This window comes from Triturus cristatus, chromosome 7 (genome assembly GCF_964204655.1).
Source record: "Triturus cristatus chromosome 7, aTriCri1.1, whole genome shotgun sequence".
Lineage (NCBI taxonomy): Eukaryota > Metazoa > Chordata > Amphibia > Caudata > Salamandridae > Triturus > Triturus cristatus.
The window spans coordinates 27,084,766-27,112,369 of record NC_140590.1 but is presented as its reverse complement, the minus strand read 5'-3'; the positions used below and the strand labels follow the sequence as shown (position 1 = coordinate 27,112,369).

Sequence of the window (27,604 nt, the reverse complement as noted above, 5' to 3'; positions counted from 1 at the left end):
TAAACAAGTGTGGTATCTTCAAAAGTTCAGTTGGACCATACACATCATAAGAAACTCTATCCCAAACTATTCCATCTGGAATTGGAACTGCTGTAATGTTCAGGGAGGACAGGTCTCTTTTGGTGTGAAGATGTGTGCGGTTTCAAGACCAAGTTTACATGTTGTACTGGAGAGCATTTTGCAAGATGATGTTCATTTAGGAGCAAGAAAAAGACAGTCACTATACCAATCGAAGGACCAGAAACAGTACACCAATTGTTATCCAGAGCTGTAGCTAAGGAAAAACAAAGGGGCAGATTTACAAGCAGCTTGTGCCACTTTTGCGTCACTTTTACCATGTTAAAGTGACGCAAGGGGCTAAGTAAATCAGCCCCAAAGTCTTTTTCAGCCAAAGGTAGAATTCATGAATTATTTTCTTGTGGGGAGCAGGCGGTGGCATTAACTCAAGTTCAGTCGGATCCAGAGAGAAAGTATCAAAATCGATGAAGTAGCCAGATGCTGATCAATCTATCTGTGGAAATGTGCCTAAAAAAAGGCACATTGGTGCAGGGTCACCCTCTTGTCCACAGGTCCAGAGACCAACAAAATAGAGATCAGCACTGGAGTTGGAATAAATAACAAGTTTATTAGTCACTCATGAGTGGGACCATGTCTACACCGCACTCTAGAGTGCTGCAGGAGGTTGTACACTGAATTCACAAACCATCGTCCTTTTATAACGGTTTTCTGCAATGTAAGCATGTGAACAGAAATAGGAAGAACAAGTTTTAGAAATAGTTATCAGCAAACAAGGGCAGATGAATAACTACGTGGTCAGCAAAGTGGGAGGGAGAGAAGGAATGCTTATGGCAGCAGTAAATGGTCGACATTTAACATCTGAGACCAGGTGCACTGGCAGCTACAAACCCTCAGCACGTACATTGCTTTAGCTGAGTCAGGAAGTCAACTGAAACAGATAACACAAGCAGAATGAAAATACAAGCAGCAGAGGACAGGAGAATTACGAAGGAAACAAAATGGACACCACAGCCAAAATGGCTGTCGCTTATGCTAAGTAAAATATTACACATTTCCACAGACTACCTTTTTAGCATAAGCTAAGACATTTTCTTATGCTTCAAAAGGGGTACGAAAAACATCATGTATATCAATTAACGTCATATTGCTGACTGCTCGGTCTATTGCTAAACGAGCATTTACATTTTGGACATTTGTTTTAGATGGTAGACTAGTAGTACAAGTGGAAGTACATGTGAAGACACTACAGCTGGATCCGATGATACGGCATACTCCACCTCGATCAGCCAGAATAACATCTAGAACAAGTCTATTCTGCAAAATAACCATGTATTGATGCTTGTTCTTCTGTCACGTTCCCTAAGGCTGGAGTTGTCTAATTGATCACTGCTTCCATTGTACGGGTGAGGCGACGGACCAGCTTACTGTTCTGTACTGGGCCAACAAAGAAGAAGAATCCTCTGTTAAAGTCTATATTGTTCCCATGTGGTCCCTCTCTGGCCGACTACAGAGTCATCGATTGCACGTTTTCCCCTACTACCAGCATGGTGATTGAACAATTGCAAATCTTGATGGTAGGTTGGGGGAGCTAAAAACACAGGTGGTAGAAGGAAGGCTATGTAACAGGTACCAGACCAGCCTGGATGTAGGAAGTAGTATGCCTTAGTTCCAAAACAAAATAAGAGTGACATGATGCAAGGAAGCTGCTTCGGCCTCTCGTAGACATCTGCAACACTGTAGTACAGTTACTGTGGCCCACTGGCACATCGCCTATACGTTGTACAAAAAGGGGGCCAGTGGTCATGGCAACAGATAAAAGGGGTCCATTTCCTTTAGCCGACCTAGAATTTGGATACACATAGTTTATTGCTGCACTTCCTTTACTATATTCTTCCATTTCTAAAGCAGCCCATTTTGCTTGTGGGTTCCCATCTTCATTGGGGTAACAGACTTTGTTCTTTAGAAGCATATAGAAGTTTGAACCAAGCTGGGCATGAGTCATTTGTGAGAGAATGGCAGCGGTGACAACGGGATTCCTTTTATGTTCTGATGAAGAGGAATCTTGCCACAAACCCAACAGTTAGTAGCATTGCTTAGCTGGTGTGTCTGATGCAACATTTGAAGAAATTAATTGTTTCTCAGATTTTGCCGGTATTCCTGTCCATGTGGCGGCAAAATGATGGTGCTCTTTTGCAGCAAGTGATGTAACAGTAATGTTAGGTGAGAAGGCTCCGGGCATTACTTCCTCCACTACCCATATTACAGTAGCGATAATGGCAGTAGTTAAACTCAGACCAAGGATGCAGATTGTACAGCCTATGCACGTTGTCGCAGCGATCTCCTTCTTCTTAGGCGAGCGCAGAATTCACAAAATCATTATTATACAAGTTTACCAGATAGAAATAAAAATAACTCAGGGTATCTTTAATAATTAGTGTTTGAAAGGCAGGGCTCCCAATGTCCAAGAGGGTAACCTCAACATTAAGATTCAAATGGATCCAAACAGAGAGACCAACCTTAGCCCTGTCACAGGCAGAAGGGGTTGCAGGACTAGAATCCAGTGCACAAAATAGGAGTAGTACCCCATGTTTCTTGAAACCGCGAATAGGATTTACAGCCTCTGAGCAAAGGACCCTTCGACAGGATAGTATTCAGCTCAGAATTATCAACAGGAGGAATTTCTCCCAATGAAGGGGAAGAACCTTTTGAGTGCATATCTTCTAAGCCAAAGCAACATTTCCCTCAGTTATGTCAGTGGGGGCAGGGACTGAGGGGGCATCAGAAAGTCGATCAACATTGAATAAAAAGTTAAAGCTATTTGCTACAGGTATACTGAATTAATCCACATTACAAGAAGAAAGGGTATGCAAGACACAAGACACAGATAACGCATCACTTCACTATTATTGCCATTGCATGAACCTTACATGGCTGAGGATTATGAGGCAACAGATGGGAAGGGCAAGGTTTAAAAAATAGCCTAGAGGTACTAGAATTATATTACTCCTGGCAACAGCTTTACTCAAGCTCCCAAACAACAAACGTTGCACCGAATAAGGGGTCCTAACGTTTATAATGACATAATTCCTTCTGCTTTAAGCCGGTCTGGAACCAATTCATCCAATCCTTTGCATTAATACAATGTCATTAGCAAAAGAAAGGTAAAAGCCCCTGTGTCCAAAAGCCAGTCCAAAACGTGGTTATAAAGTTCCTCATGTGTTTCCTCCTCATCCTAACCGAAGGGGTAACTCCAGTATGGATCACCACATAAGGGCAGGCAGCAGAGGGTAGATTAATGACTGACCCATTGGGGTTAAATGGCTAAATTAGATTCAATAGCAATTTTCTCCTATATTAGCAGTATTTTACATCTAACCATTGACTTAGTAAGCCATTGAGTTGAATAGATGAAAAGCAATCCAGAGAGTCCAACTTTAATTCAAATAGATTTTCCACATAATTAAAATCCCCCCAAATATTATGGTGTGCTATGTCTGAATTCAAAAGTGTCCTTGCCCGTAAAGCCCTTTAGTGAATTTGCCTTACCCTTTATAGGCTAGTATCACCACCAGATCACATCAACCAGGCCCTGCATGAGAGTACTTGTTAAACCTAATTCTACTCTTAGAGGAGACACCGGGAACAACAAATTAAAGCTGCATAACTTGTAGTGAAGATATGAGATTAACAACAGACTTTGCTAAGTTAGCATCACTCCGTACAATCTTTGGCCGCCATTCTGCCGCTTTTGCACACGTTACTACATGGCAAGGTTTTCGTAAATACTTTGCTTGCGTGTTTTCTGGAGGCAAAAGCAACTGAGACTTTCATTACAGTTGAAACTGCTGACACTCGAGTGGCTCCCCCTGACAGAGTATATGAAATTGTACTTCTGATTGAAGGTGATATACAACGTGTAGTCAAAGGGATTTTTCGGGAAAATCTGACTTCTTCCTATGACATTTTGTTAGCAGAGACATATTGGCCCCTGCCTTTTGTTCTGCCTTTCACACATCTTGCTGTGCTCTGTACTTCTCGTTTGCACATAATGTTCAAGGTCAGAAAACAACATCCTTGTTAATCTGCTTTGGTCAGTCCCACGCACATTAGACACAACAAAGAACACTCAATGATTATAATTTAGCATTTTTTTAAAATGAATAATTACTCAACATAGAAAATGCAAACAACGACCAACATTCTGGATCACCATATATTTATTTAAAGCAATTGGTGGGACCCAGGCAGTATTCAATACAAATAACAATTTGAAAAAGGGGTTGCTCCAGATGGAGACGTGCAGAAAGGCAGGGTGCTCGAGAGTGAAGTGATAAGAAGAGATATTTCAACAGAAATACATAAAGAATTTTGATAAGTCAAAAGCGAAAACAAAAAGGGGACTGGTTGTAAATCACCGTCCTTGAGTAACCTGGCCACAATATATAATCACAAAAGTTTTGTATCAGTTTCGACTAGAAATCAAATCTAGGGTGGCACGTGGAAGATAAGGCTCAGGGTCCAGGCTGAGTTAAAAGGACGTCGACGTTTCGATCCGACTTGTAGCCAAAAAGGGGCAAGTTATTCCTTGGCCATGCGGATCTTCATCAGGACAGGACGGAGCAACCCGTCGTTTAAGGGTAAGAACTGAAGACTGTGGTTCCTTTAATGAATCCGACAGAGTAGATAAATTAATCCAGCGTCATCTTGAGGATTGATAATAATGGAAAAAACGGTGGCTTCAAATTAATTGTTGCGATTCAATACCAGCTTGAGGGTTTCTCACAAGCCTGGAGACGGTCGCGGATTGGAAGCGCGCGTGTATTCAACCCCCGGAGTACGTTTGATTTAACAATACTGGCACTGAATCGCATCAATTACCTTGACGCCACTGGGGCCTATCCATTATAAATTAACCCTCAAGCTGGTATTGAATCGCAACAATTAATTTGAAGCCACCGGTTTTTCCATTACTATCAATCCTCAAGATGATGCTGGATTAACTTATCTACTCTGTCGGATTCATTAAAGGAACCACAGTCTTCAGTTCTTACCCTTAAACGACGGGTTGCTCCGTCCTGTCCTGATGAAGATCCGCATGGCCGAGGAATAACTTGCCCCTTTTTGGCTACAAGTCGGATCGAAACGTCGACGCCCATTTTATTCAGCCTGGACCCTGAGCCTTATCTTCCACGTGCCACCCTAGATTTGATTTCTAGTCGAAACTGATACAGAACTTTTGTGATTATATATTGTGGCCAGGTTACTCAAGGACGGAGATTTACAACCAGTCCCCTTTTTGTTTTTGCTTTTGACTTATCAAAATTCCTTATGTATTTCTGTTGAAATATCTCTTCTTATCACTTCACTCTCGAGCACCCTGCCTTTCTGCACGTCTCCATCTGGAGCAACCCCTTTTTCAAATTGTTATTTGTATTGAATACTGCCTGGGTCCCACCAATTGATTTAAATAAATATATGGTGATCCAGAATGTTGGTCGTTGTTTGCATTTTCTATGTTGAGTAATTATTCATTTTTAAAAAATGCTGAATTATAATCATTGAGTGATCTTTGTTGTGTCTAATGTGTGTGGGACTGACCAAAGCAGATTAACAAGGATGTTGTTTTCTGACCTTGAACATGATGTCCAGGACCATTGTCATTTGTATCGAACTTTACCCAGGTCCTTGACTATTTTTGGGTTACCCCGTTCTCTATAATGGACAACAAAGAACACAGCTGCACTACTGAATTTCAGCGACTTTTAATATTGCACAGGATGCACGTTTAGTTAGTTGGAGAAATCTTTCCTGAACAGAAGACCTGTGCTTGTCCGGAGATGTAAACCTTTGCATCTAGACTCGGAGGTATAGAGTACCCCTGACAAAGCCCAGAGGTCTTCTAATATTATAATTAACTAGCTCCTAGCACGGGGAGGGTGGTAAGGCGCTGTAGTCATTGTTCCACTGTCATTATAACATGATATCCCTGTTTGTGTTTTATGGAATTGTAACAATGCCGATTATATTGTTTTTATGCATTTTGCTGCTAGTATTCGCTCTTGTACTGCATTATAGAGCACGTTAGATAAAATAAACATTTTAAACTAGACAGTGTCTCTGATTACTCAAGTTGTGGACTAGTCTGAGTGTGTGAACGAAAGAGTGTTCTGGTTCCCACTACTCCTGAGAGGAACTGAGTGGCTTGTTCTAGGTTGTCTAATTATTGGTAGCTTTGCTGTAGTACGGAGAACGAATGAAACACTATCGCTAGCTGGATTGGGGTTCTAGGTACTGAAGTGGGTTTTTTTGGTACACCACTATACACCCAGGTCCTGGTTTCCTGCGCATAGTTCTGTGTATGTGCAGAATCCCTGCAACAAACTTACGCACAATTTGGCATTCCATTTTCCCTAGAAAATCCCACTTCGCCATGTTGATTGATTTATGGTATACAGAAGGGTGAAGAGATTTTTTACCATATATATATTGAAAGAAAATGTATGAAATGACTACTACACACTGCATTGCAAAATGCTCCTAAACCATTAGCTTGTAACAAGGCATTAGACGAACTATGTCTAATGGACAAACTCACAGACATATTTTTCCCCAAATAGGGATAATATTTCACTACCCCCACCTTCTCTTGAGAGTGGTGTAGAGGGGAGTGAAGTTTTGAAGGGTGGAGTATCATGGAATAGAGTCGAGTAGATTAGAGAAGAGTGTTGTTGAGTGGAGTATAGTGTCGTAGAGAGAAGTGGCCTACAGTGGAGTGGCATAGAGTGAAGGAGTGGAGTAGTGTGTTGTAGAATAGAGTGGAGTTGCGTCTACTGAAGTAAAGTGGGGTAGAGGGAGCTGTGTAGAGTGTCATAGAGTGGAGTGGCATTGAGTGGAGTAGAGTGGCATAGAGTGCCGTAGAGTGGAATATCATAGAGTTGAGCGGCTTAGAGTGAAGTGGAACAGAGTGGAGTAAAGTGGCACAGAGTAAAGTGACGTAGAGTGGAATAAAGTGTAATGGAGGGGTGTAGAGTGGAGGGGGTAGTGTGGAAGCGCAAAGAAAAGAGGGGCATAGAGTAGACTGGTGTTATGTAGAGTAATGGAATAGAGTGGAGAATCGTGTCATACAGTAAAGTGGCATAGAGCGGAGAACAGTGTCATACAGTGGAGTGGCATAGAGTAGAGTGTTGTAGAGTGGAGTGTCATAGAGTGGAGTAAAATGGTGTGGAGTAGCACAGAGGGAATTGTGTAGAGTGACAGAGTGTAGTGGCATAGAGTGGAGGGTCATAGAGTGGCGCAGAGTGGTATGGAGTGGAGGGTCGTAGAGTGGAGTGGATGGTCTTGGTGTGGGCGGTCGTAGAGTGGAGAGTCATAAAGTGGAGGGTCATAGAGTGGAGGGTCATAGAGTGGAGTAAAGTATAGTAGAGTCATCATTGAGCACATGCATGATCCGGGTTTGCCTATATCAAAAAATCTGCATTAGGGATCCACACATCAGTACAGCTGGGTCACTCTGGACAGGGTGGTGCATCTCTTACCACACAGAGGGGTTTTTCCGTCCCAACACTGTGTATTTTTAAAACTACTATCCTGTCTATTTTTGTTTTAAAACTCATTTAGGAAGACAGAATTAACATTCTTTCATTGGGTTTTCTTGTTGTATTTGTTGGTTTCAGTTTGTAGTTCAAAGAAGATTTTATAATTATACTTAATTACGTTCACCTATCTTGGAATGAAAATAGCGAGCAGTCAGATAAAATAATGATTAGCGAGCAACTAAACTGAAAGTCTGCCACAAAGATGTGTCTGCGTCTCTTGTTCAGTATTTTCAAACCTGTGCGCAGTGCAGAGGCATTCTGCCCAGCATAAAGCCAGCAGGGCAGCCCCAAATACCCCCAACCCCACCTTCAAAGCATTGGTTTCTCGCCAGGATGTATGCGTGTATGCAGTGGGTTCAACTAAGAGGAAAAAGGGAACATTCTTCGACGCGTATGCAGATGAATTAGCATACAAATGAGCTCTATTTAAACAAAAGAAATAAAAGTAATAGTTTAATAGCCTGCATTATGGGAGTGTTGCCCCGCCCTTCATTCTGACGTCAGAGCTAATGGAGTACACCTCCAGGAAGCTACCTGTGTAACTCGTTCATCAATCCTGTACATGTGTTCTACACGTTCTCTTACACACCCCTGACACGATGCGTTTAAAGGTCTTGTTTGGGACTAGATGGTTATGAGGTTTTCATTCGGATTGAGGTCCTATAACCTTCTTAACATATAATTAAACATTAAAAGGTGTTATATAAATATCTGTGCGCCTTGATATGCGTTTCATGGCACTGCAAGTTAAACCTACGCCAGAACTGATGTCACCGATGCACAGAATGACGTCACGTGAGAGGGTCATGTAGCATCTCAATGATCAAATGGACCAGTTCAAGCTGCCCATATGTTACAGAAAGGGCCTGGATAAAGAAAGGTCAAATGTGATATATAATCCTCCCCTCGTCGACTCCCAGGGCAGAGGTCAAGCACTTACCGATGACCCTCAGCACTTTGATGGCTTGTGCCGGAATGGCATCCTTCGGTTGCACAATCACGGTGTAATTTCCGGTGCAGTTCGCCAGCAGGTCTCTGATCACCAAAGATCCGTCTGATGGACAAGACTCCCGGCCCGTGTATTGGGGGCCAGTGATCTGTGCTGGTGGCGACACAAAGTAACAGCAGATCATCTGTAGATTGGCCACTCTTGCCCCTCTGTACCAGGAATACGAGAATGGATTTGCAACGAACGGGGCAGGGAGGGCGGCCGCCTCTCCCAGTGTGGCAGCAATCACTTCTGAAGCTTCCCCCTGAGCTGAGGCCGGCTGGACACAGACACCGAGACAGACTGAAAGAAAGAAGGGGAGAAAATAGGGTTTAAAAGCATCATTTTACATTTGTAAACATACTCAACCACAGATGCCACTCTTGCCTTTCTATCAATGGGAAAGGAGCCTGTTTTTTGCAGTGACTCGGATTCATGCAGAGGGGGCGCATTATAGTAGAAGAGGAGAGAGCAAGGGAGTAGGAGGCACTACAGTTCTGGGGGGTGAGGGGAGGGGGAGGAGGCAGTTTAGGGACAGCGCTGGGTATTTAGAAGTTAGGACCACAGGATTAGGATTCGGGTACTGAGCAGTAGTATCAGTTAAACCCATAATACCTCGAAACTCTTCTAAACACATGTAGTAGTAAGAATGTAAAACAGAGTCCTACTACAGCTAGAGATTTACTTAAAAAAGAGGAAGGATGATTACGGTCCCAAAAAAGTAAATGGCCTGCTTTATCTAGTCCTTCCAAAGGTCCAAGGGTGTCTGGATGGGTTATGAAAATCTAACTTTACTACTCATAAATGCCCTTTGAGAAGACCAAAAGTCATAAAGTTAGACCTTTGTCTCAGTTTACCTTTGTGAATCGGACTCTTTGAGTTTAGTGAACACTGTTAAAATTGAACGGCTCGATTCACAGAACTAACTTAAGACAAAATCTTAAACTTACTACCATTTTGGTATTCACAGAAGGCACTTACTCATTTCTGTATTCACAGAAGTTAGGAGTCCTAACTTTAGGACTCCTAAATGCCTTCTGTGAATACCCAAGGTCTTAAAATTAGGATTTTGCTCAGTTTAGTAGTAGTATAGTTAGGATTCCTAACATTAGGACTCCTAAATGCATTCTGTGAATACCGAAAGTCTTAAAATTAGGGTTTTTCTCAATTTAGTAGTAAAGTTAGGACTCCTAACCTTAGGACTCCTAAATGCCTTCTGTGAATACCGAAAGCCTTAAAATTAGGATTTTTCTCAGTTTAGTAGTAGTGTAGTTAGGACTCCTAACTTTAGGACTCCTAAATGCCTTCTGTGAATACCGAAAGTGTTAAAATTAGGATTTTTCTCAATTTAGTAGTAGTAAAGTTAGGACTCCTAACTTTAGGAATCCTAAATGCCTTCTGTGAATACCGAAAGCCTTAAAATTAGGATTTTTCTCAGTTTAGTAGTAGTAAAGTTAGGAATCCTAACTTTAGGACTCCTAAACTGAGTAAAATCCTAATTTTAAGGCTTTCGGTATTCACAGAAGGCATTTAGGAGTCCTAAAGTTAGGACTCCCAACTTCTGTGAATTCCGAAGAGAGTAAGTGTCTTCTGTGAATACCAAAATTAGTAAGTGCCTTCTGTGAATACGAAAATGGTAGTAAATTTAGGATTTTCTCTTAAGTTAGTTTTGTGAATCGGGCCCAAAGATTCTTGCTAAAACTGCAGACGTTGCAATGGTTGTGATAAAGCAGGGGCTCGATGGCTGCTGTGGATCTCAGATCGCCCTCAACACATTTTGTAAGGTGGTTTCATCGTTTTGCCCTACAGCGCTTCCCGCTCTTCTTAAATGAACCATGTGAACTTTGGAATGAATGCATCCCTCTTTCACTCGAGTTTAGAGCATTTCAAAGGAAATATCTGTATTCAGCGACCTTGCCTTATTATAAGCTTGTGCTCACAAAGTTGACAATAGGGGACAAATGTTGGCCAATGTGAAGGATGCAGATACTATGTCAATCATTGGCAGGTGGAAGATGATGGCCCCTAAACTGTCCAATATTAGGTGAGTAGCTCTTCTGATGTCAAGAGTGAGTCACTCCTCCAATGTAAGGAGTTAGAAGCTCCTACAATATCAGGCGTGAGTAGCTCCTTTGATATCAGGCGTGAGTAGCTCCTTTGATATCAGGAGTGAGTAGCTCCTCCAATATCATGAGTGAGTTGCTCCTCCGATATCAGGAGTAGCTCCTCTGATATCACTTTGATATCAGGCGTGAGTAGCTTTTTCAATATCAGGAGTGAGTTGCTCCTCCGATATCAGGAGTGAGTTGCTCCTCCGATATCAGGAGTGAGTTGTTCCTCCGATATCCGGAGTGAGTAGCTCCTCCAATATCAGGAGTGAGTTGCTCCTCCGATATCAGGAGTAGCCCCTCTGATATCACTCTGATATCAGGCGTGAGTAGCTTTTTCAATATCAGGAGTGAGTTGCTCCTCCGATATCAGGAGTGAGTAGCTCCTCCGATATCAAGAGTGAGTAGCTTCTCTGATATCAGGCGTGAGTAGCTTTTTCAATATCAGGAGTGAGCAGCTCCTTTGATATCAGGAGTGAGTTGCCCCTCTGATATCAGGAGTGAGCAACTCCTATGATATCAGGAGTGAGTTGCTCCTCCGATATCAGGAGTGAGTAGCTCCTCTGATATCAAGAGTGAGTAGCTTTTTCAATATCAGGAGTGAGTAGCTCCTCCGATATCAGGCGTGCTTGGTTTTTTCAATATCAGGAGAGAGTAGCTCCTCTGATATCAGGAGTGAGTAACTCCTGCAATATCAGGAGTGAGTAGCTCCTCTGATATCACTCTGACATCAAGAGTGAGTAGCTTTTTCAATATCAGGAGTGAGTAGCTCCTCCGATATCAAGAGTGAGTAGCTCCTCCGATATCAGGAGTGAGTAGCTCCTCTGATATCACTCTGATATCAGCAGTGAGTAGCATTTTCAATATCAGGAGCGAGTAGCTCCTTTGATATCAGGAGTGAGTTGCTCCTCCGATATCAGGAGTGAGTAGCTCCTCTGATATCAGGAGTGAGTGGCTCCTCTGATATCAATCTGATATCAGTAGTGAGTAGCTTTTGCAATATCAGGAGAGAGTAGCTTCTCAGATATCAGGAGTGTATAGCTCCTTCAATATCAGGAGTGAGTAGCTCCTCCGATATCAGTAGTATGTAGCTCCTTCGATATCAGGAGTGAGTAGCTCCTCCGATATCAGGAGTAGCTCCTCCGATATCAGGAGTGAGTAGCTCCTCCAATATAAGGAGTGGGTAGCTCCACCGATATAAGGAGTAAATACCTCCTCGGATTTCAGGAGTGATCAATGCCTCTGATATTCAGAGTAAGTAGATCCTCCAATATCAGTAGTAAGTAACTCCAGTGAGTAGCTCCTCCGATATCAGGTGTGAGTAGCTCTTCCGATATCAGGAGTGCATAGCTACTTTAATATCAGGAGTCAGAAGAAAAACAATTAAAGTGCAAAATTATAGGAATTACAGGAATCTTGAAAGGGAACTTTGAGATGTCTAAGCAAGTTGTTTAGTGTCTGTTTGAATATTTTTCTTTGTGTAGTGCATATTTAAAACGGCAGTATTTCAAACCTCTGACATTTTGGTCAGTAAGGGATGTGTCCAATGTCACACATTTTAAACAAAATGTTATGTTATGTTATGTTACAGTCTCTTATATAGCGCACAGATGCCCCAGCCAAGGGGCGTCCCGGCGCTTAAAAAGGTCGCAGCACTACAACACTCTGTACAGCCAGGGGGACACAGTCGGAAAACTAAGCTACATAGGGAAACAGATGCATTTTAATAGCCTTCCTAAACTTAAAAAGTTCATCAATTTCGCGAATGTTAGGGGGGAGTGTGTTCCAAAGTCTAGCAGCTAGTACCCGTAAAGACCGTCCCCCAGCTCTAGAAAGCCTAAACCGTGGAACCACCACAAGATTTTGGCCTGAAGATCTTAAGGAGCGCACAGGCACATAAGGTACCAGAAGATTGGCAAGAATCGGGGGTGAGGCCCACTTGAGAATCTTAAAGGAAAGACACAGAGCCTTAAAAGAAATCCTCTGTGCTATCGGTAGCCAATGCAAAGAACGGATAGTACTTTCCGCAGAGCAGGACCTCGGTAAACCTACCAGTGCCCTGGCTGCGGCGTTCTGAATACGTTGCATCCGAACAATCTCCGCCTTATTAGCCCCCAGCAGGAGCGAGCTAGCATAATCAAGTCGAGATAAAATGGACGCCTGTATGACTAGCTGTCTAGTTGGAGCGTCAAAAAATCGCAGGATAGGCCTCAGCCCACGTAAGATGCCGAAGCAAGTAGCCGCCACTTTTTTAGTGTGGGTGCTGAAACCTAGAACTGAGTCCAGCCAGACCCCCAAATTGTTTACCTCTGACACTGGGATAAGAGTAGCACCCAGTTCAGGAGGCCACCACAAGTCACCCCAAAGATCTGCCTGCTTACCAACGATCATAACCTCCGTTTTTTTAGCATTTAACTGGAGACAGTTGGTATTCATCCAGCTAGCTACCTCCAACAGACCATCCCGGAATCTGGGGGCATCCAGATCGGCATCTCCGTTGAGTACAACTGCCAGCTGCGTGTCGTCAGCATAGGAGACCATAGTTATGCCCCACTGTTTGACGACCGCAGCTAGCGGTCTCACATAAAGATTAAATAATGTGGGACTCAACGCCGATCCCTGAGGAACCCCCAGATCCAGTGGGTAGGACTTGGACTCAAACGGTGGGGTAGACACCTTAAACGATCGTTCAGTAAGAAACGAGCGGAACCATTCGAGAGCAGTGTCCGTAACACCTACCTCCTGTAGCCTCTGAAGAAGGATCCCATGCGAAACCGTATCAAAAGAGGAAGCTGTGACTCTTTGACGTCTCAGTTTTAAAATTTTTGAGTATTTACTTGTGTTTTGTGTAGCACTTCTGTGGCACAAAGCTTTGCATCAATTTACGTACCCTTTACAAGACCTGCAGGTAGAGCATCGCACTGTGCAGTGATGCATGAGCACCCACTCATCCCTTAGGAACTTTAGGCCTTAGAAGCCTAAGAATTGATAAGTCAAGCCACAGCCGTCCACACTCATGGTGTAGATCATACTTAAAATGTACAGGAAAAATCACTCTAGCTGCCAGGTGGTCCTGTGTCATGTGTGCCACCATCAGCCAGTTCCTACACTCCACACCATGGTGCTGTGCATTCTGGAGCTTGGGGGTTTATGTATCACTTTGTAAGCGTGCAAGAGGCAGAAATATGATTGCAAGGGCTTCATCTGTCCCTTTGTTAATACTGAAGTTCTGTAAAACAAATATCAGTGACTTCTAAATTTCAAATTTATGGAATGACTCCAAAGAAATCTGCAGATTCCAGCAGCACAAAAAAGTAACTTTACATTAGTGCTATCTGTTTTTCTCCAAGTGTTCTTTCTATTCAATAAAATATTAATACATGTGTTGGAAAGTGGGTTATTAGTAGTGGCAGATATGCATCTGCCACTGGCTATAAGGCCACTAACACAGTCTAGGGCTCAGAATAGGTCTCAGAAACGTATTCCCTTGCTCACCCTTTGGTAGCTTGGCTGCGAGCAGGCAGGCTTAACTTCAGAGACAAGAATGTAAAACATTTTAAAACACCAATTCAGTAAATAATTGAGATACATCACACAAAAATCCAAAATCAATTTATAAAAATAGGAAACATTTTTGCCTTTACAATGACAACAAAACGAAACAAATATCCACTGTAGGGAACCTGAAATATGAAATATTAAAGATTAAACACTTTCTAGTGCTTAGTAACCAATAGTGCCACTTCTGGAAATGTGGTCGCCTCTGACCGGGACAAAGTCAAAGTTTGAGACCGACTGCAATGGAGCCCTGCTCGGATACATTAAGCAGGGGGGTACTCTTGATGGAGTTGATGCAGGTGAGCTCTGGTATCCTGTAGCTTGCATGGAGCCCACTTTATTCCTCTTCAAACAAGGTACATCCAAAGGACTGTAGCTCCAGATCATGCATCAGGCACAGTCAGTCAGAATGCAGGGCCTGATGGTGCACACCAAGTTTACAGCTTGGCAATCCTTCCTCTCTCAGTTTCAAGCAGCAGATCCGAGAGACACTGCCCCTCTCAGATACTTATTCAGTGTTCTCTGGGGTCACAAAGGAGGGCACTCCTGTCCAATGAGGTGCAGGACAACACCCCAAAGAATGACCATTTCCAGAACAAAGTGTGGCGCTATGGTCTCCCAGAATGCATTATTTCTCCAAAATTCAATATGGCTGAAGTTCCAGCTGAGAGACACGAGCTGGTTAAACCAACCCTCAGGATGGCTCATCTCCATATTCTCCCTCCCACTGGCATCTGCACATTCCTTCCTCAAGTCTGCCATCTGACTGGGTTCAAAGAGTAAGGGTGTAATGAAACTGCCTTATTCTGCCTATCTCCTCCTTCTATTGAAGATCCGTGTTTATGATCCCTCCCCCTGCTCTAGCATTCCTATGTAGCAGAACCCTCTCCTCCCAGAATGACTCTTTCTCCCCAGGGGCTACTTATCACCTCATCAAAGCAGCCTGGCTAATCTACTTCACTCTGACCAATCAGGGCAGATTATTGGAGGGCTGAATTATGACTTCTAGACAAAGTCTCATAACATTTTGTCTGTACATGCCAGATCAACGTCGTCGCTTCCACTAGCTTCAACTGCCTTCGCATCCTCCATAAGACCTTCAAATGGATCCCCCCGACTGCAGAAAGTCCATCTCACACGCACTCATAACCAGCAGACTGGACTACGGCAACGCCCTCTACGCCGGAATCAACAGAACTCTTCTACGCAAACTACAAACCATCCAGAACGCCGCAGCCAGACTCATCCTCGGGACCCCGCGTAACGAGCACATGACCCAACACCTACGAGGCCTCCACTGGCTCCCTGTCGAGAAGAGGGTCACCTTCAAACTCCTCACCCACGCCTACAAATCCCTCAACAACATCAGACCCAAAAACCTCAACGAGAGAGTATCCGTCCACGTATCCAAGAGGAGACTCCGCTCCGCCGACCTCACCTTGGCCGAGGTCCCCCGCATCCGCAGAACCAAAACCGGCGGGAGAGCTTTCTCCTACAATCGCTGCCAAGACCTGGAACAAGCTCCCTGTGAACATCAGACGCTCCTTGACCCTGCACACATTCAGGAAGGGCCTCAAGACCTGGCTCTTTGACTGATACGGAGCCGCTCCCCCCCAGCGCCTTGAGACCCTCATGGGTGAGTAGCGCGCTTTACAAATCCCTGATTGATTGATTACATGTTAGAATAAATTCAACATTAGCATTTGTGGTATTTATCACTACCATTCTAGTGAGTCCTTGAAAGATATTTTTGGGGTTTTCCTGGCGGGAATTATTGATTAATAACTTCATGCATGTTAACCTATGTGGCTGGGGATCTGCAATGGGGAAAATGAACTGGGCAAATTCTTCAACACAAAGGCTTATAAAACATATTTTATAAGGACCATGCCTATATCTATCGGACCCCCACCCCTGGAACACCTAGGGGAGACTTTAGGGGTTCTGAATATGTAAACATATTGCAGAAACTCACTCCACAGTGCTCCTAGCACAAAAGTCGACTTTCAACAGCACTTTACTACAATGTGGGAGGTGCAATGTGCAATTTCACTAAATCCAAGGCATATAAAACCTATTTGATAAGGGTTCTCCTTTTAAATACCTGACCCACCACCACTGGGACACCTAGGGGAGGCACTGGGGGTACCTAATTAGCAAAATTATTGTAGTGTATTAATCTTTAAGTGCCCCAAACACCACCGTCGAATTTGGGCACACTTTACATGTTAAAAGCAGTGCTGCAACATAGGGCTGCTTTTAAATTGACCTCAAACCTCAGCAGTGCACACCTGCAAGTGCAGAAAGGGCAGCTGGCCTTTAAACTGCCACACCATGCTACATACTAGGAACTTAAAGGTAGATTTGATTCCCCAGCCCCATTATGTACTAGGGCCTTATGGGGAGACCATGCCAATCAAAAGGCTACCCTAACCCATAATGTACCCTAGTGTATATAGCTATTTTCACTGTATTCTAAGAATGTTTTCAGCATAGCATTGGCCCTGGGCCTGGTTTGGCAGAGCCCAGGGACAGTCAAAATCAGTTACCACCAGTACCAGTCAGCAAAAAAATGGGGGTGCCCAGGGCACAGGATGACTTTACAACATAGCCCCCTCACCCCCCAAACGAAAGGTGATGGGTTACTAACCTACACCATGGTAGTCCTGATCAGGTAAGTGGAAATACCTGGAAACTCCATTAGCATTTGCATGGACAGCCCCAGGTTTGTGTTCCACTGTAAAGTACAGTCCCTGTGAGGAAATAGACCACCTTAACAGCTTGGGATTCTCCCATGTCATCTGCATGAGCCATATGAGAGACATGTGGTCAGTTTGAAAACGGAAGTAAGTCACAAACAAATATTGGCCCCGCTTTTCAGGAACCAAACCACAGCAAAAACCTCTCTTTCACTGACACTCCACCTCTGCTGTATGGGAAGAAGTTGCCAGCTAATAAACACAAATGGCTGATCAAGGCCCTCTTCATTTAACTGTGACAACACTACCCCAATCCCTTTTTCTGAAGCATTTGTCTGAACCCCAAATTCCTTTGTGTAGTCAGGGGCCAGCAGCACTGGTGCTGAACACATAGCAGCTTTCAGAGTGTCAAAAAACCTTATGGCAGCCTGGGGTCCAATCCACCTTTTTGGGCCTCTTCTTAGAAGTCAGTTCCATTAGGGGCCCCACAATGGTCCCATAATTTTGAACAAACCTTGTATAGTACCCAGTCAGTCCAAGGAATGCCCTGCCCTGTGTCTGGATAACAGGAGCTGTCCGATCCAAAATAGTTTGAATCTTGGCCTGGTGAGGCTGTACATGGCCTCCACCTACCAGGTGGCCCAGGAACAACACAGAAGTCTGGCCTATTTGGCACTTACTAACCTTAATAGTCAGGCCTGCCTGATGCATGGCCTGAAGCACTTCCCTCAGGTGGCTTGTGATTCCCCCAGGTAGAACTGCCTACAGCTATATCATCCAGATAAGCTGCACTGAACTGCTCTAAACCAGCCAAGGCCCTGTTCACCAACCTTTGGAAGGGGGCAGGTGCATTCTTTAAGCCAAAGGGCATTACATTGAACTGTTAATGTCCCTCTGGTGTGGAGAATGCTGACCTCTGCTTTCCTCCATCTGTGATGGCAATCTGCCAGTAGCATGAAGTCAAATCAAAAGTACGTAGGTATTTGGCAGCCCCTAACCTGTCAATAATCTCGTCAGCTCTAGGTATAGGGTGAGCATTAGTATTTGTGACTGTATTCATCCGGCTGTAGTCGACACAGAACCTTAACTCTTTTGGCTCTCCCTGGGGATTAGGTTTGGGCACCAACAGGGGAGAGGAGTTGGCCTAACGGTTAGGGCGCTCAACCTCGGACCTGGGGGAACTGGGTTCGAGTCTCGGTAATGACGCTAAACATCCTGTGATTCTGGGCAAATCACTTAATCTCCCCATGCCTAACAAAAAAAAATGAATGTGTGTCCTCATGTAACGTAACTGGTGCTATGTAAAGAGCTCTGATACCTGATTAGAGTCAGGTCAAGTTTGCGCTTTATAAAACTCAGCACTGGACTGGCCCATGGACTATCAGACGGTTCAGTTACCCCCAAATGCAGCATCTTAGCTTCCTCAGCCTTAAAATGCTGGCTTTGACATGGTCAGACAACCTCTAAAGTTTGTTTTTGACAGGTAGGCTGTCACCAGTATCAATGTGGTGCACACACCACTCAGTGATGCCTGGGGTCAAAGAGAACAGGCCAGCAAACTGCTCCAGCACCTACATGCAGTATCTGTGTTGCTGGTCAGTTAATTCGGGGGAGAGTACAACCCCCTCCACTGACCCATCTTGCACATTTCCGGAGAGGAGGTCAGGCACTGGTTCCGTTTCCTCTTCCACTCCCTCATCAGTGGCCAATAAAACGGTCATATATGCCCTGTCATGGTGGGGTTTCAACCTATTCACATGCAGAACCCTATGAGGGTTCCTGGGGGTGCCAAGGTCGACAAGATAGGTAACCATCTCCTTTTTGTGCTACGATTGGATAGGGCCCACTCCGCTTGTCATGGAGGTCCCTGGGATCCTCAGGCTCTAACATCCACACCAACTGTCTTGGAGAATACTCAGGCTTAGTAGCCTTTTGATCATACCAGTGCTTCATGAGCTACTGGTTAGACTCCAGTGTCCTGCTTCCATTGTACATGTACACTGACATTCTGGATCTCAGGTCTAGCACAAACAAACAGATTGTCCTTTGCTTCTTTGAGAGGCTTCTTCAAAGACTTTCAGACTCTCTCAGAAGGCACAATGGCCCCTTCACAGAGTGTCCAAACAACAACTCAAAGGGACTGAAACCAACCCCTTTCTGTGGAACCTCCCTGTATGCAAACAGTAGGCATGGGAAGAGAACATCCCATCTCCTCCTGAGAGAACTCATTGGTCATGCCCTTCAGGGTCTTGTTGAGCCTCTCCACCAGACCATTTGTCTGGGGGTGATATGGGGTGGTGAACTTGTAGTTGACGCCACACTAATCCCACATCGCAGTCAGATGGTTGGACAGAAAGTTTGTGCCCCTATCTGACACAACCTCCATCGGAAAACCTACTCTGGTGAACACACCATGCAGTGCTCTAGCCACTGCAGGAGCATCTACGGTTTTAAAAGGTATTGCTTCAGGGTACCTAGTGGTATGGTCCACTACCACCAAGCTGTACCTATTCCCTGATGCAGTAGGTGGGTCAAGGGGACCAACAATGTCCATCCCCACCGTTTCAAAGGGAACCCCAACCACTGGCAGTGGTATCAAGGAAGCCTTTTTCCTGCCTCCTGCCTTGCCAATGGCCTGACAGGTGACACAGGAGCTACAAAACTCCTTTACCTTTTCAGACATATGGGGCCAGTTGAAATGTTTCACCAACCAGTTCCATGTCTTTGTCTGCCCCAAATGTCCTGCCTAGGGGATATCATGACCCAAGGTCAGGATGAACTCTCTGTACTTCTGGGGCACCACCAACCTCCTGGTGCCCCCCCCACCTCAAGGTTCTGGCCTCAGATTAAAGCAGTCCATCATCCCAGCTGATTCTGTGAAACCCACTGTCACCCCTTCCTCTTGCTGAGGCAATCCACCGTAAGCTCTCAAGAGTGGAACAGTCTCTCTGTCCCTTAATAAACTCCTCTTTGGAGGGTCCACCTGCTCCTGTCAAATCTGACAGCTCTGGCAGGGCAGGGATGGAGACACTCACTCAGAGGCCAGATATTCCCCATCAGGGTTATATTCCTCCTGCACTGTTTAGATGCAATCTACCTCAAGCTCCCAAGAGGGGGACAGTCTCTCTGTCGCTAACTAAACTCCTCTCTGGAGGGTCTACCTGCTCCTATCAAATCTGACAGCTCTGGCAGAGATGAAGTCCCTCCCTCGCAGGCCAGATCTTCCCCATCAGGGTTAGATTCTTCCTGCACCTCTGGAGTTCTCTGGTGTGGCTCACCAGGCCCAGTATCCTTGGATGCTTGGCCCTTGGCTCCAGGGTCCAAGTGTCCGGCCTTTCCCTTCTAGATAGTCTGTGACCTAGTCACAGCACATGCCCACTCAGGTAGCTCCAATATTTTCATTTGGAGACCTCTCTCCACCTCTGACCACTCAGATGCTACGAGATCATTGCCCAGTAAACACTGGAATGGGAGCACAGGAGACACAGCTACCTTCATAGAGCCCGTCACACCTCCCCATTCCAAATCCACCACAGCCATTGGATGGAGTTTGGTAGTGCTGTCTGCATAGGTCACCTGGAGAAACTCTCAAGGTAGCAACCTCTCCTGAGGCACCAGCTTGCCCAGGACCATAGTTACACAAGCCTCTGTGTCTCTGAGAGCCTCCACCTCCGCCCCATTAACCTGAGGCCACTGCTTGTACTTATCCATGTTTAGAGGCAAGACAGCAAGGGTTGCAATTTTTATCCCAACCAGGGCCACTAAGGTTGCTTCCACCACCTGCCTATCCCTCTCTTGGGCACTACTCTCCAGCCCCACACTTACACTAGCAATCCCTGGGGATGGCCCACTAGTGGGGGGCTTCTTGGTGCAGACAGCATCTCCCTTCTTGTGCCCTGGCTTATTACAGTAGAATCTCTTAACCACCTTTGAGGAACAAAGAAACTACCATTCTTTCCCGGATCCCCACTCCCTTTGAATTTGGGTTGGCTCGGGCCACCCTTCCTTGTTCAGGTTTTGTGAGTCTTTGAAGGGAGTCGCACCTGGAGCTTCGTGATTTTCTCCTAAACACTAGAGTGCTAACCTGTCGCCTCAGTATGTAACTCTTGGCGGCCATTTTAGGGATGAAATTGCTCTGCACCACCGTACTGATACTGGTGCCGCTCGTAGCAGAAGGAGTTGTTTGCTGACTACTTGTACAAGGGACTGCGAGGACCAGCAGCCCGGTATTTTCATCACCTGTGTCCTCTTCCCTTTTGCCTCCGCCCCTGCCTGCAGCCTGAAAACTGCGCATGGGAATAATTTTCTGAGCCCTAGACTGTGTTAGTGGCCTTTTTGCCATTGGCAGATGCATGTTTGCCACCTCAAATAACCCACTTTCCAACATTTGGTGTTCAGAGGTGTGGATGAGAACTTGTGTTTAAAACAATTACCTTTCAGGAAAGTGAATTAAGATTTTAACAATCCTCTAAATTGTCTTACAACAACACATTTGAGTTTTGAATTTTTGAAATTTGGACTAAACTGATCTTTAATCCATTGTTTTGATTTTTCCAAAATTGTTCTAAGTCTTATTGCCAAAACTAGGGATACCATGAGCTGGAGCAGGCTAAGCTCTAAACTGACTAAACTCGGAATGGCTGAGCTTAGGGTTTTGTGTAAGGCTAGGGGGCTGCTTGCTGCTCACAAGATTAGAAAGGCAGAGTTGGTTAGGTCCCTGAAAGCCTGGACCAGACCAGCCCCAGAGAATGAAGGGTGGTCAGAAGCTTTTGTTTTTGGTGTTAGCTATGTAAATCCAGAATGGTGGGAGGAGGGAAGGACCTCCTACACAGGAACAACCACTGTCCCTTGCAAAGATGTAGCTTGTAGCCCAATTAACTTTAATAGCTTTGGAGTAGAGGGAATTGGAACTTGCTAGGGAACAGTGGGAGGAGAAGAAGGCAAAAAGAAATGGTGGCAGTGATACTGATGAAGAGGTGGAGATGTCCAGGGTTAGTGGGTTTGATCACAAGCTTTACAAGGGTAGAGTCCCCACGTACACAGAGCGGGTGACATTGATAAATGGCTCACTGCATGAAAGGGCCCTATAGATGTGGGGAGTCCTCCCCAAGCATTGGGGTTTACTTTTGTGTAAACTGATTCCAGTAGCTGGGAGGGATAGGCTCCTGACCCTGAGGGGGGAAGAGGCAAATCTTATTTTCACATGAGATAATGCTTAGTCAAGAAGTTTAGTCTGAGTACAGAGCAGTACAGGGTGAAGTTCAGAGACACCCAGAAAGGGAGCATACAGTCCTGGGTGGACTTTGTGGATTTTTTCAGTGAAGGCCCTAGAATGCTGGATTGTTGATAACAATGTGAACACATATAAGGGGTTGTATCATTTGTTGTTGAAAGAACACATTTTGACTCATTGTGCTGAATAGAAGTAACACCAGTACCTAGTGGACTCTAAGCTGACAGAACCCAGAGAGCTGGCGAAGCAACTAATGAGTGCGTGAGAACTCGGGTTTCCAGTCAATGCCAGGGGGTGACCAGAAGAGCGTAGTACAGGTCCCTCGCTGGGAAAAAGACCAGGTAAAAGAAGGTAAAAAATAGAGACAGGTATGTAAAACATTTAAAAACACCAATTCAGTAAATAATTAAGACACAACACGCAATAAAAATCCAACTTAACTCTCCGCCCAGATGCACAACCCTCACGATTATTCTGTGGTGTCTGAAAATCTCACATGTAAAAACAGAACTAATGAAGGACATTGACCTATACTTTAGCGAAAACGCTGGTACAGTAGATTCGCCACAAACCCTGTGTGGGGCTTTTGGAGCCATAATCAAAGGCCGGGCACTCGCACTAATGGTAGGGCACAAGAAAGACCACGTCAGAGCCCATCAGACCGACTCAGTTGGATTGCATTCCGACCGACCGATTACAATGTTCGCGGTCGGAATGCAACCCACGTGGTCTTTCCCAATCGGTTCCGACAGGCTCCCCGAGAAGTCCTGTTGGTTCAACTGCATCGTACACTTCTACAGGCAGCATTTCAGACCGAGGGATTACGATGTCGGTTTCTGACAGCCTTTCCAACTCGGCTTGTCGGCCATGAAAAGGCTTTCAAAAAGTGACTTTGGGAACCCCAGGAAAGACCTTCTTTGGAGCAGGGCCTCCTGTTGGAGGCTGAGGGGGTACCCAAGGAGCCACCCTGTAAAACCCTGCACTGTGTGGCAGGCACTGTAGGGTGCCTGCAACAGGGTGAAGGGTTTTCAGACAACACTCCATTTCCCCATGGAAGCCTGTGTTGTCGAGCCGAACACGGGCTCCCATAGGGATCAATTGGACTCCAACCGAACAGTGTTCGGTCGCATCATACTCGGCCAGGTGGAACTGCCGACTGCGAGTCGGTGAGTTTCAAATCCGAGACGGTGTCGGGCAGAAAGTTTCCACCCAACATTGCAATGAGGCCCTTGATGTCTGCATAATTTAGCTTTTCTCAAATGTGGCAACTGCTGCCCTTGCAAACAGAGTCTCATCAAACTCAAAGGACTTGAGGATTTAGCAGCGTAAGATAATAGCAAAAAATTTATCAGCTGCAATTATTTTATACTAATGACAGTTCCTCTTTTATTTACTCTCAGGGAAATTGCTAATACAAAGGGAATGTATTCAATAACTGATATGAGCTCATCTCTGTTATATTCATCATTGTCACAAACAAGGTTATTAATTTGAGAGGGGGTCAAAACACATTTCTAAGAGAATCTCTGCTCAACCACCAATAGCTTTGGCAGAAGCAGCAGGTAATACTCAGAGAAGTGTATGCTAAATTCAAGCAGTGCCAAGAATGTTAAAGTACATAAAAATACAATACAATCCCCAAAACAATTTAGAAAAATAGAGAAAAGAATAATGACCAAAAGGTCACCAAGATAAATTAAGGGCGACAAGAATTATGATATTTTTAAACTTCAAGATAAAAACCACATACAAAAAGTCTAGTGCCCCATTACTGAATTAGACGGCTAAAGAGTGGCCAATGTTTGCATATTGGGGTAGTTTTCAACTAGTAAAGGCACTCTGTATAAATGTTTTGCATGGTTCTAAGCTTGCTGTACGCAACATTTACTTGAATGGCAGGTAAATCAACTGTAAAATCTGGCCTAGAAGACAGTAAAACATGCCCCAAAAGGCCAAAAAACGGCCCACTCATTAAACTGTCAATCCAGCCCATTGGGCACTGCCTGATTGCCATTTGGAACCTGGCGATGGACAGGGGCCTAGAAGTATTTTCAGGCTGACCACGACGGAGCGGAACTTGGATACACCAAGCAATTGTTCTGGTCAAAGGTTTTACCTTCAGACTTATGGACTAATTTATATGTTGGCAGAAAGGGATCTCTATCACAACAGTGATGGAGTTCCCTCCCCGCTAACACCCTAATTAGATGTGAGCAGACCATCAGGTTCAGCGATGACTCAACCACCTCTGTCATAGTCAAAGTACTCAGATGGCCCAACGGAGTAAGGGCCGTCAGAGAATTGGCTATATGTGAATCTTCCCAATTAGGACGGACAGACATATAGCCATTTTTTTATGTCCCTTAGGCCAGGGAAACCCTGGCAGTGAAGGACAGTAAAAAAGAAATTATGCCCTCCTGGCCATGGCAGATGACTCCCTTGGTAAGGGGAGCATTCTATTTTTTATTTTAAAGAAGAAAATCCCATTTCAGAATTTTATTTTTGAAAAATAAAAATTAAAATGCTTAGCTCAAAGCTACATCATGCTGACAGAGCCTTGCATCAAACTGTAAAATGCACTGACAGAAACCACTGTGACAGCGATTCCTGCCAATGCTTTATAAATGACCGCCAGCTTGGTGGTCATCCACCAGAATATAAATGAGCCATAAATGGCCATCCACCAGAATATAAATGAGACTTTTAGTCTCCAACTACTGGGAAGCATCTTCTGGTCTATCCCACAGCCCTAGTTCCTCATGGCAGACTTCTGGGCAGCAGGTCTAGTCCTCTTTAGATAGTTGGACTTTGCCTTGGAGTCCGGAGTCCTTCTGATTTTTGTATCCCTGAAACAGGTAAACAGGAGGCCAAACACTTGACCCTTTGAGTGCAGTTACAGTCCCTCAGTGCCATCATAAATCAGAAGCCCTGTTCTTCATGCAGGAGTTGGAAGTCAAGGATTCTCTTCCAGTAGGGCTTTCTTCAGATTGAGTCTTCTCAGCTCCAGTAATGTTTTGAGCAAGTGGTGGTGGAGGTGCCATATTTATCCTATGCACTAGATAGTGACTGTAGCAATTCTACTGCCCAATCCTAACAATTTTTTCGCAATCCCCCTAACTCCTTTGGCGGCACTCCCTCGCTGCCTTACATTAAAATTACCCAGTTGGCTAGGGTATACACCTAAGCCAGGCAGAATCCACCACTCTAGACAGGGGAAAGGAGTTACACACACACAAGATAACCCCAGCTCATCCCCTTGGTAGCTTGGCAGAGCAGTCAGGCTTATCCCAGAGGCAATGAGTAAGGCATTTACGCAACACACATACATACACCAGTGACACACTGGGCACACCACAAAAAGAGACTCCACACAAGGTTATATAAAAATATCCTTTCTATTGTCCATAAAACACTTTAGACCACAATTACATAAATCACTGTGCCACTTGGCACTTGTCATGATCACAAATCAGTTTGTCAATAGACAATGGTCATAACATTACAAGTTAGTGCAAACAAGTAAATAATTATAGGGTGCACACGTTATAAAACATCATGTCAATGTTAGGTATACCACCATCACCGTACACATAAATGCAACTTTGAGATGTAATAACGGTTATCCGGACCCTGCAAGGCATATACGACAGGTACCAGAACATCAGGGCATAACTGTGGGTTATAACATACATAAATCCTCTGGTAACATCACACCGGTGCAGCCTGTTGTATAAAGCGCCTCATCACCCAGTATGATCATAAATCACAAACATATGAAGAAACCATAAAGTGGGTGATAGGGAAAACACATAATCACCAACGCACATTAATACACATCAGCCACCCCTCTTATGAGGTAGCCTCCAGTATTACTTTAAAATCCTAGAGCACACCGCCTCTGTGCTCCTATTAGGCACTATGCGGTAATTTCCTGCTCTTCCCGTAGACTTCTGGGCCACCTGACCGCCTACAACAGGGAAAGCAGGAACAATCTAGGTGCTGCAAAACCAACCGTGTGTTTCTCACAGCTGGTCCCTCGAGAACAAAAAAAAGCAGTTCGGCAGGCATGCCGGGACGAAACCAAAAGGTACGTTCGTTCTGGCCCCCTCAGGACCGGGTGGAAGACTGAAGCACATGCGTGCGCCCTAGGCAGCTCAGAGCTGTGGCGCAGGATTTCGCTGAGGAGACTGCCGCCGTCGGGCAGATCCTTCCACTCTACCACCCCCAGGCTCTCCTCCTTCTAGCTTCTGTGCAAAGCGAAGCTTCCGTTGGGCTAGAGCCTTCTGCCCTTCGACCGCAGCTGCCCGCAACCATGCGGTGTAGCCGCTCTGCCTCGGTAAGGGAGCCCCAGCTCCCTGATCCCTACGGGCGGCAGTGCTGGACAGGCCTCACTGCGGCAGCGAGACATGGAGCAAAGTCTCCGTGTGCTTCGCTCTCTTCCGCCCGGCCTGCCTCCTCAACTGGGCCCGACCACTGTGACGTTGGCGTTGATGGGCAAAGCAGAGGACTTCCTGGGCCGGGATTCCTTGCTGTGTGTGTGCCGTTTAGCAGCCCGGGCCACGTAGCAGAGGCCCGGCTGCAGATGAAACCAAGTAAAATGATGCAGGGGACACGACTGTGATGGCCTAATTACTGTAGGCCTCGTGGTTATCGCGCTGCATCGCGCAATAATACTCCTGGACACACGATGCGGTTTCCAGCGTGGTCCCGACTGCCGATCGCGGGCCACGCCCCTTTATTTATACATGGCGCCTGACGTCATGCGTCAGCGCTCGTTCCTCACCTCCGACGCGGGTAGACTATACCGCTACCCGACGTCGGAAGACACTACATTCCTTCTAACCTTTATCAAAACCAACAATAAACATTTTGACCTAGTAGGTCTGTTACCAGTCACTAGAATTCCAGTCCCAGGTTCGTCACACCAGGAAGTCAGCCAGCTGGGAGGATGGCGCCGGATTTCTTCTCAGGCTGTATCCGGACCGCTGTCCCCGCACTGATGGTGTTGTCGGGACCACTCCTTGCGATGCTGTTCCCCCTGGGGACCGCTCCTGAGGGCTGGGCGACCCCCCGCCTGGTGTTCCTGGCGGCGACGTCGCACTCTGGTTTGGGTGATCCTCGTGATCGGAGGGGGTGGGCCCCTGACTCCCTTCTGACTCTCCATCCGCTGGCAGCTGACTCGGCCAGTCCCCCTGGCGTTCCGACGGATGCTGGTCTGAGGTCCCGGGGTGCACCCTTTTGAAGAATGATATGTTCCTGGTTACCTCCTCGGTCCCTCGCCTCGCGGTGACTAGAGTTCCAGTTCGGCGGGCTACTGTCCAAGGTTTGTGTTCAAAGGGGAGCCGGAACTTGCTCCCAGGATACCTGTCCTTGAGATAGACTCTGTCTCCAACTTGAATGGTTGA

At 45.4% G+C, this 27,604-nt stretch overlaps 1 protein-coding gene across 3 annotated transcripts in view; it reads right to left on the bottom strand.

Annotated features, from left to right (window-relative positions):
• Positions 1 to 27,604, bottom strand: part of LOC146808724 (cell adhesion molecule CEACAM18-like) — a 383,945-nt gene that overhangs the window by 195,124 nt on the left and 161,217 nt on the right. For all 3 annotated transcript variants that reach the window (XM_085614227.1, XM_085614226.1, XM_085614228.1), the window contains exon 2: positions 8,554 to 8,904. In XM_085614227.1, the coding sequence (XP_085470353.1) occupies positions 8,554 to 8,904 (351 nt within the window). The remainder of the gene's footprint in view (positions 1 to 8,553; positions 8,905 to 27,604) is intronic.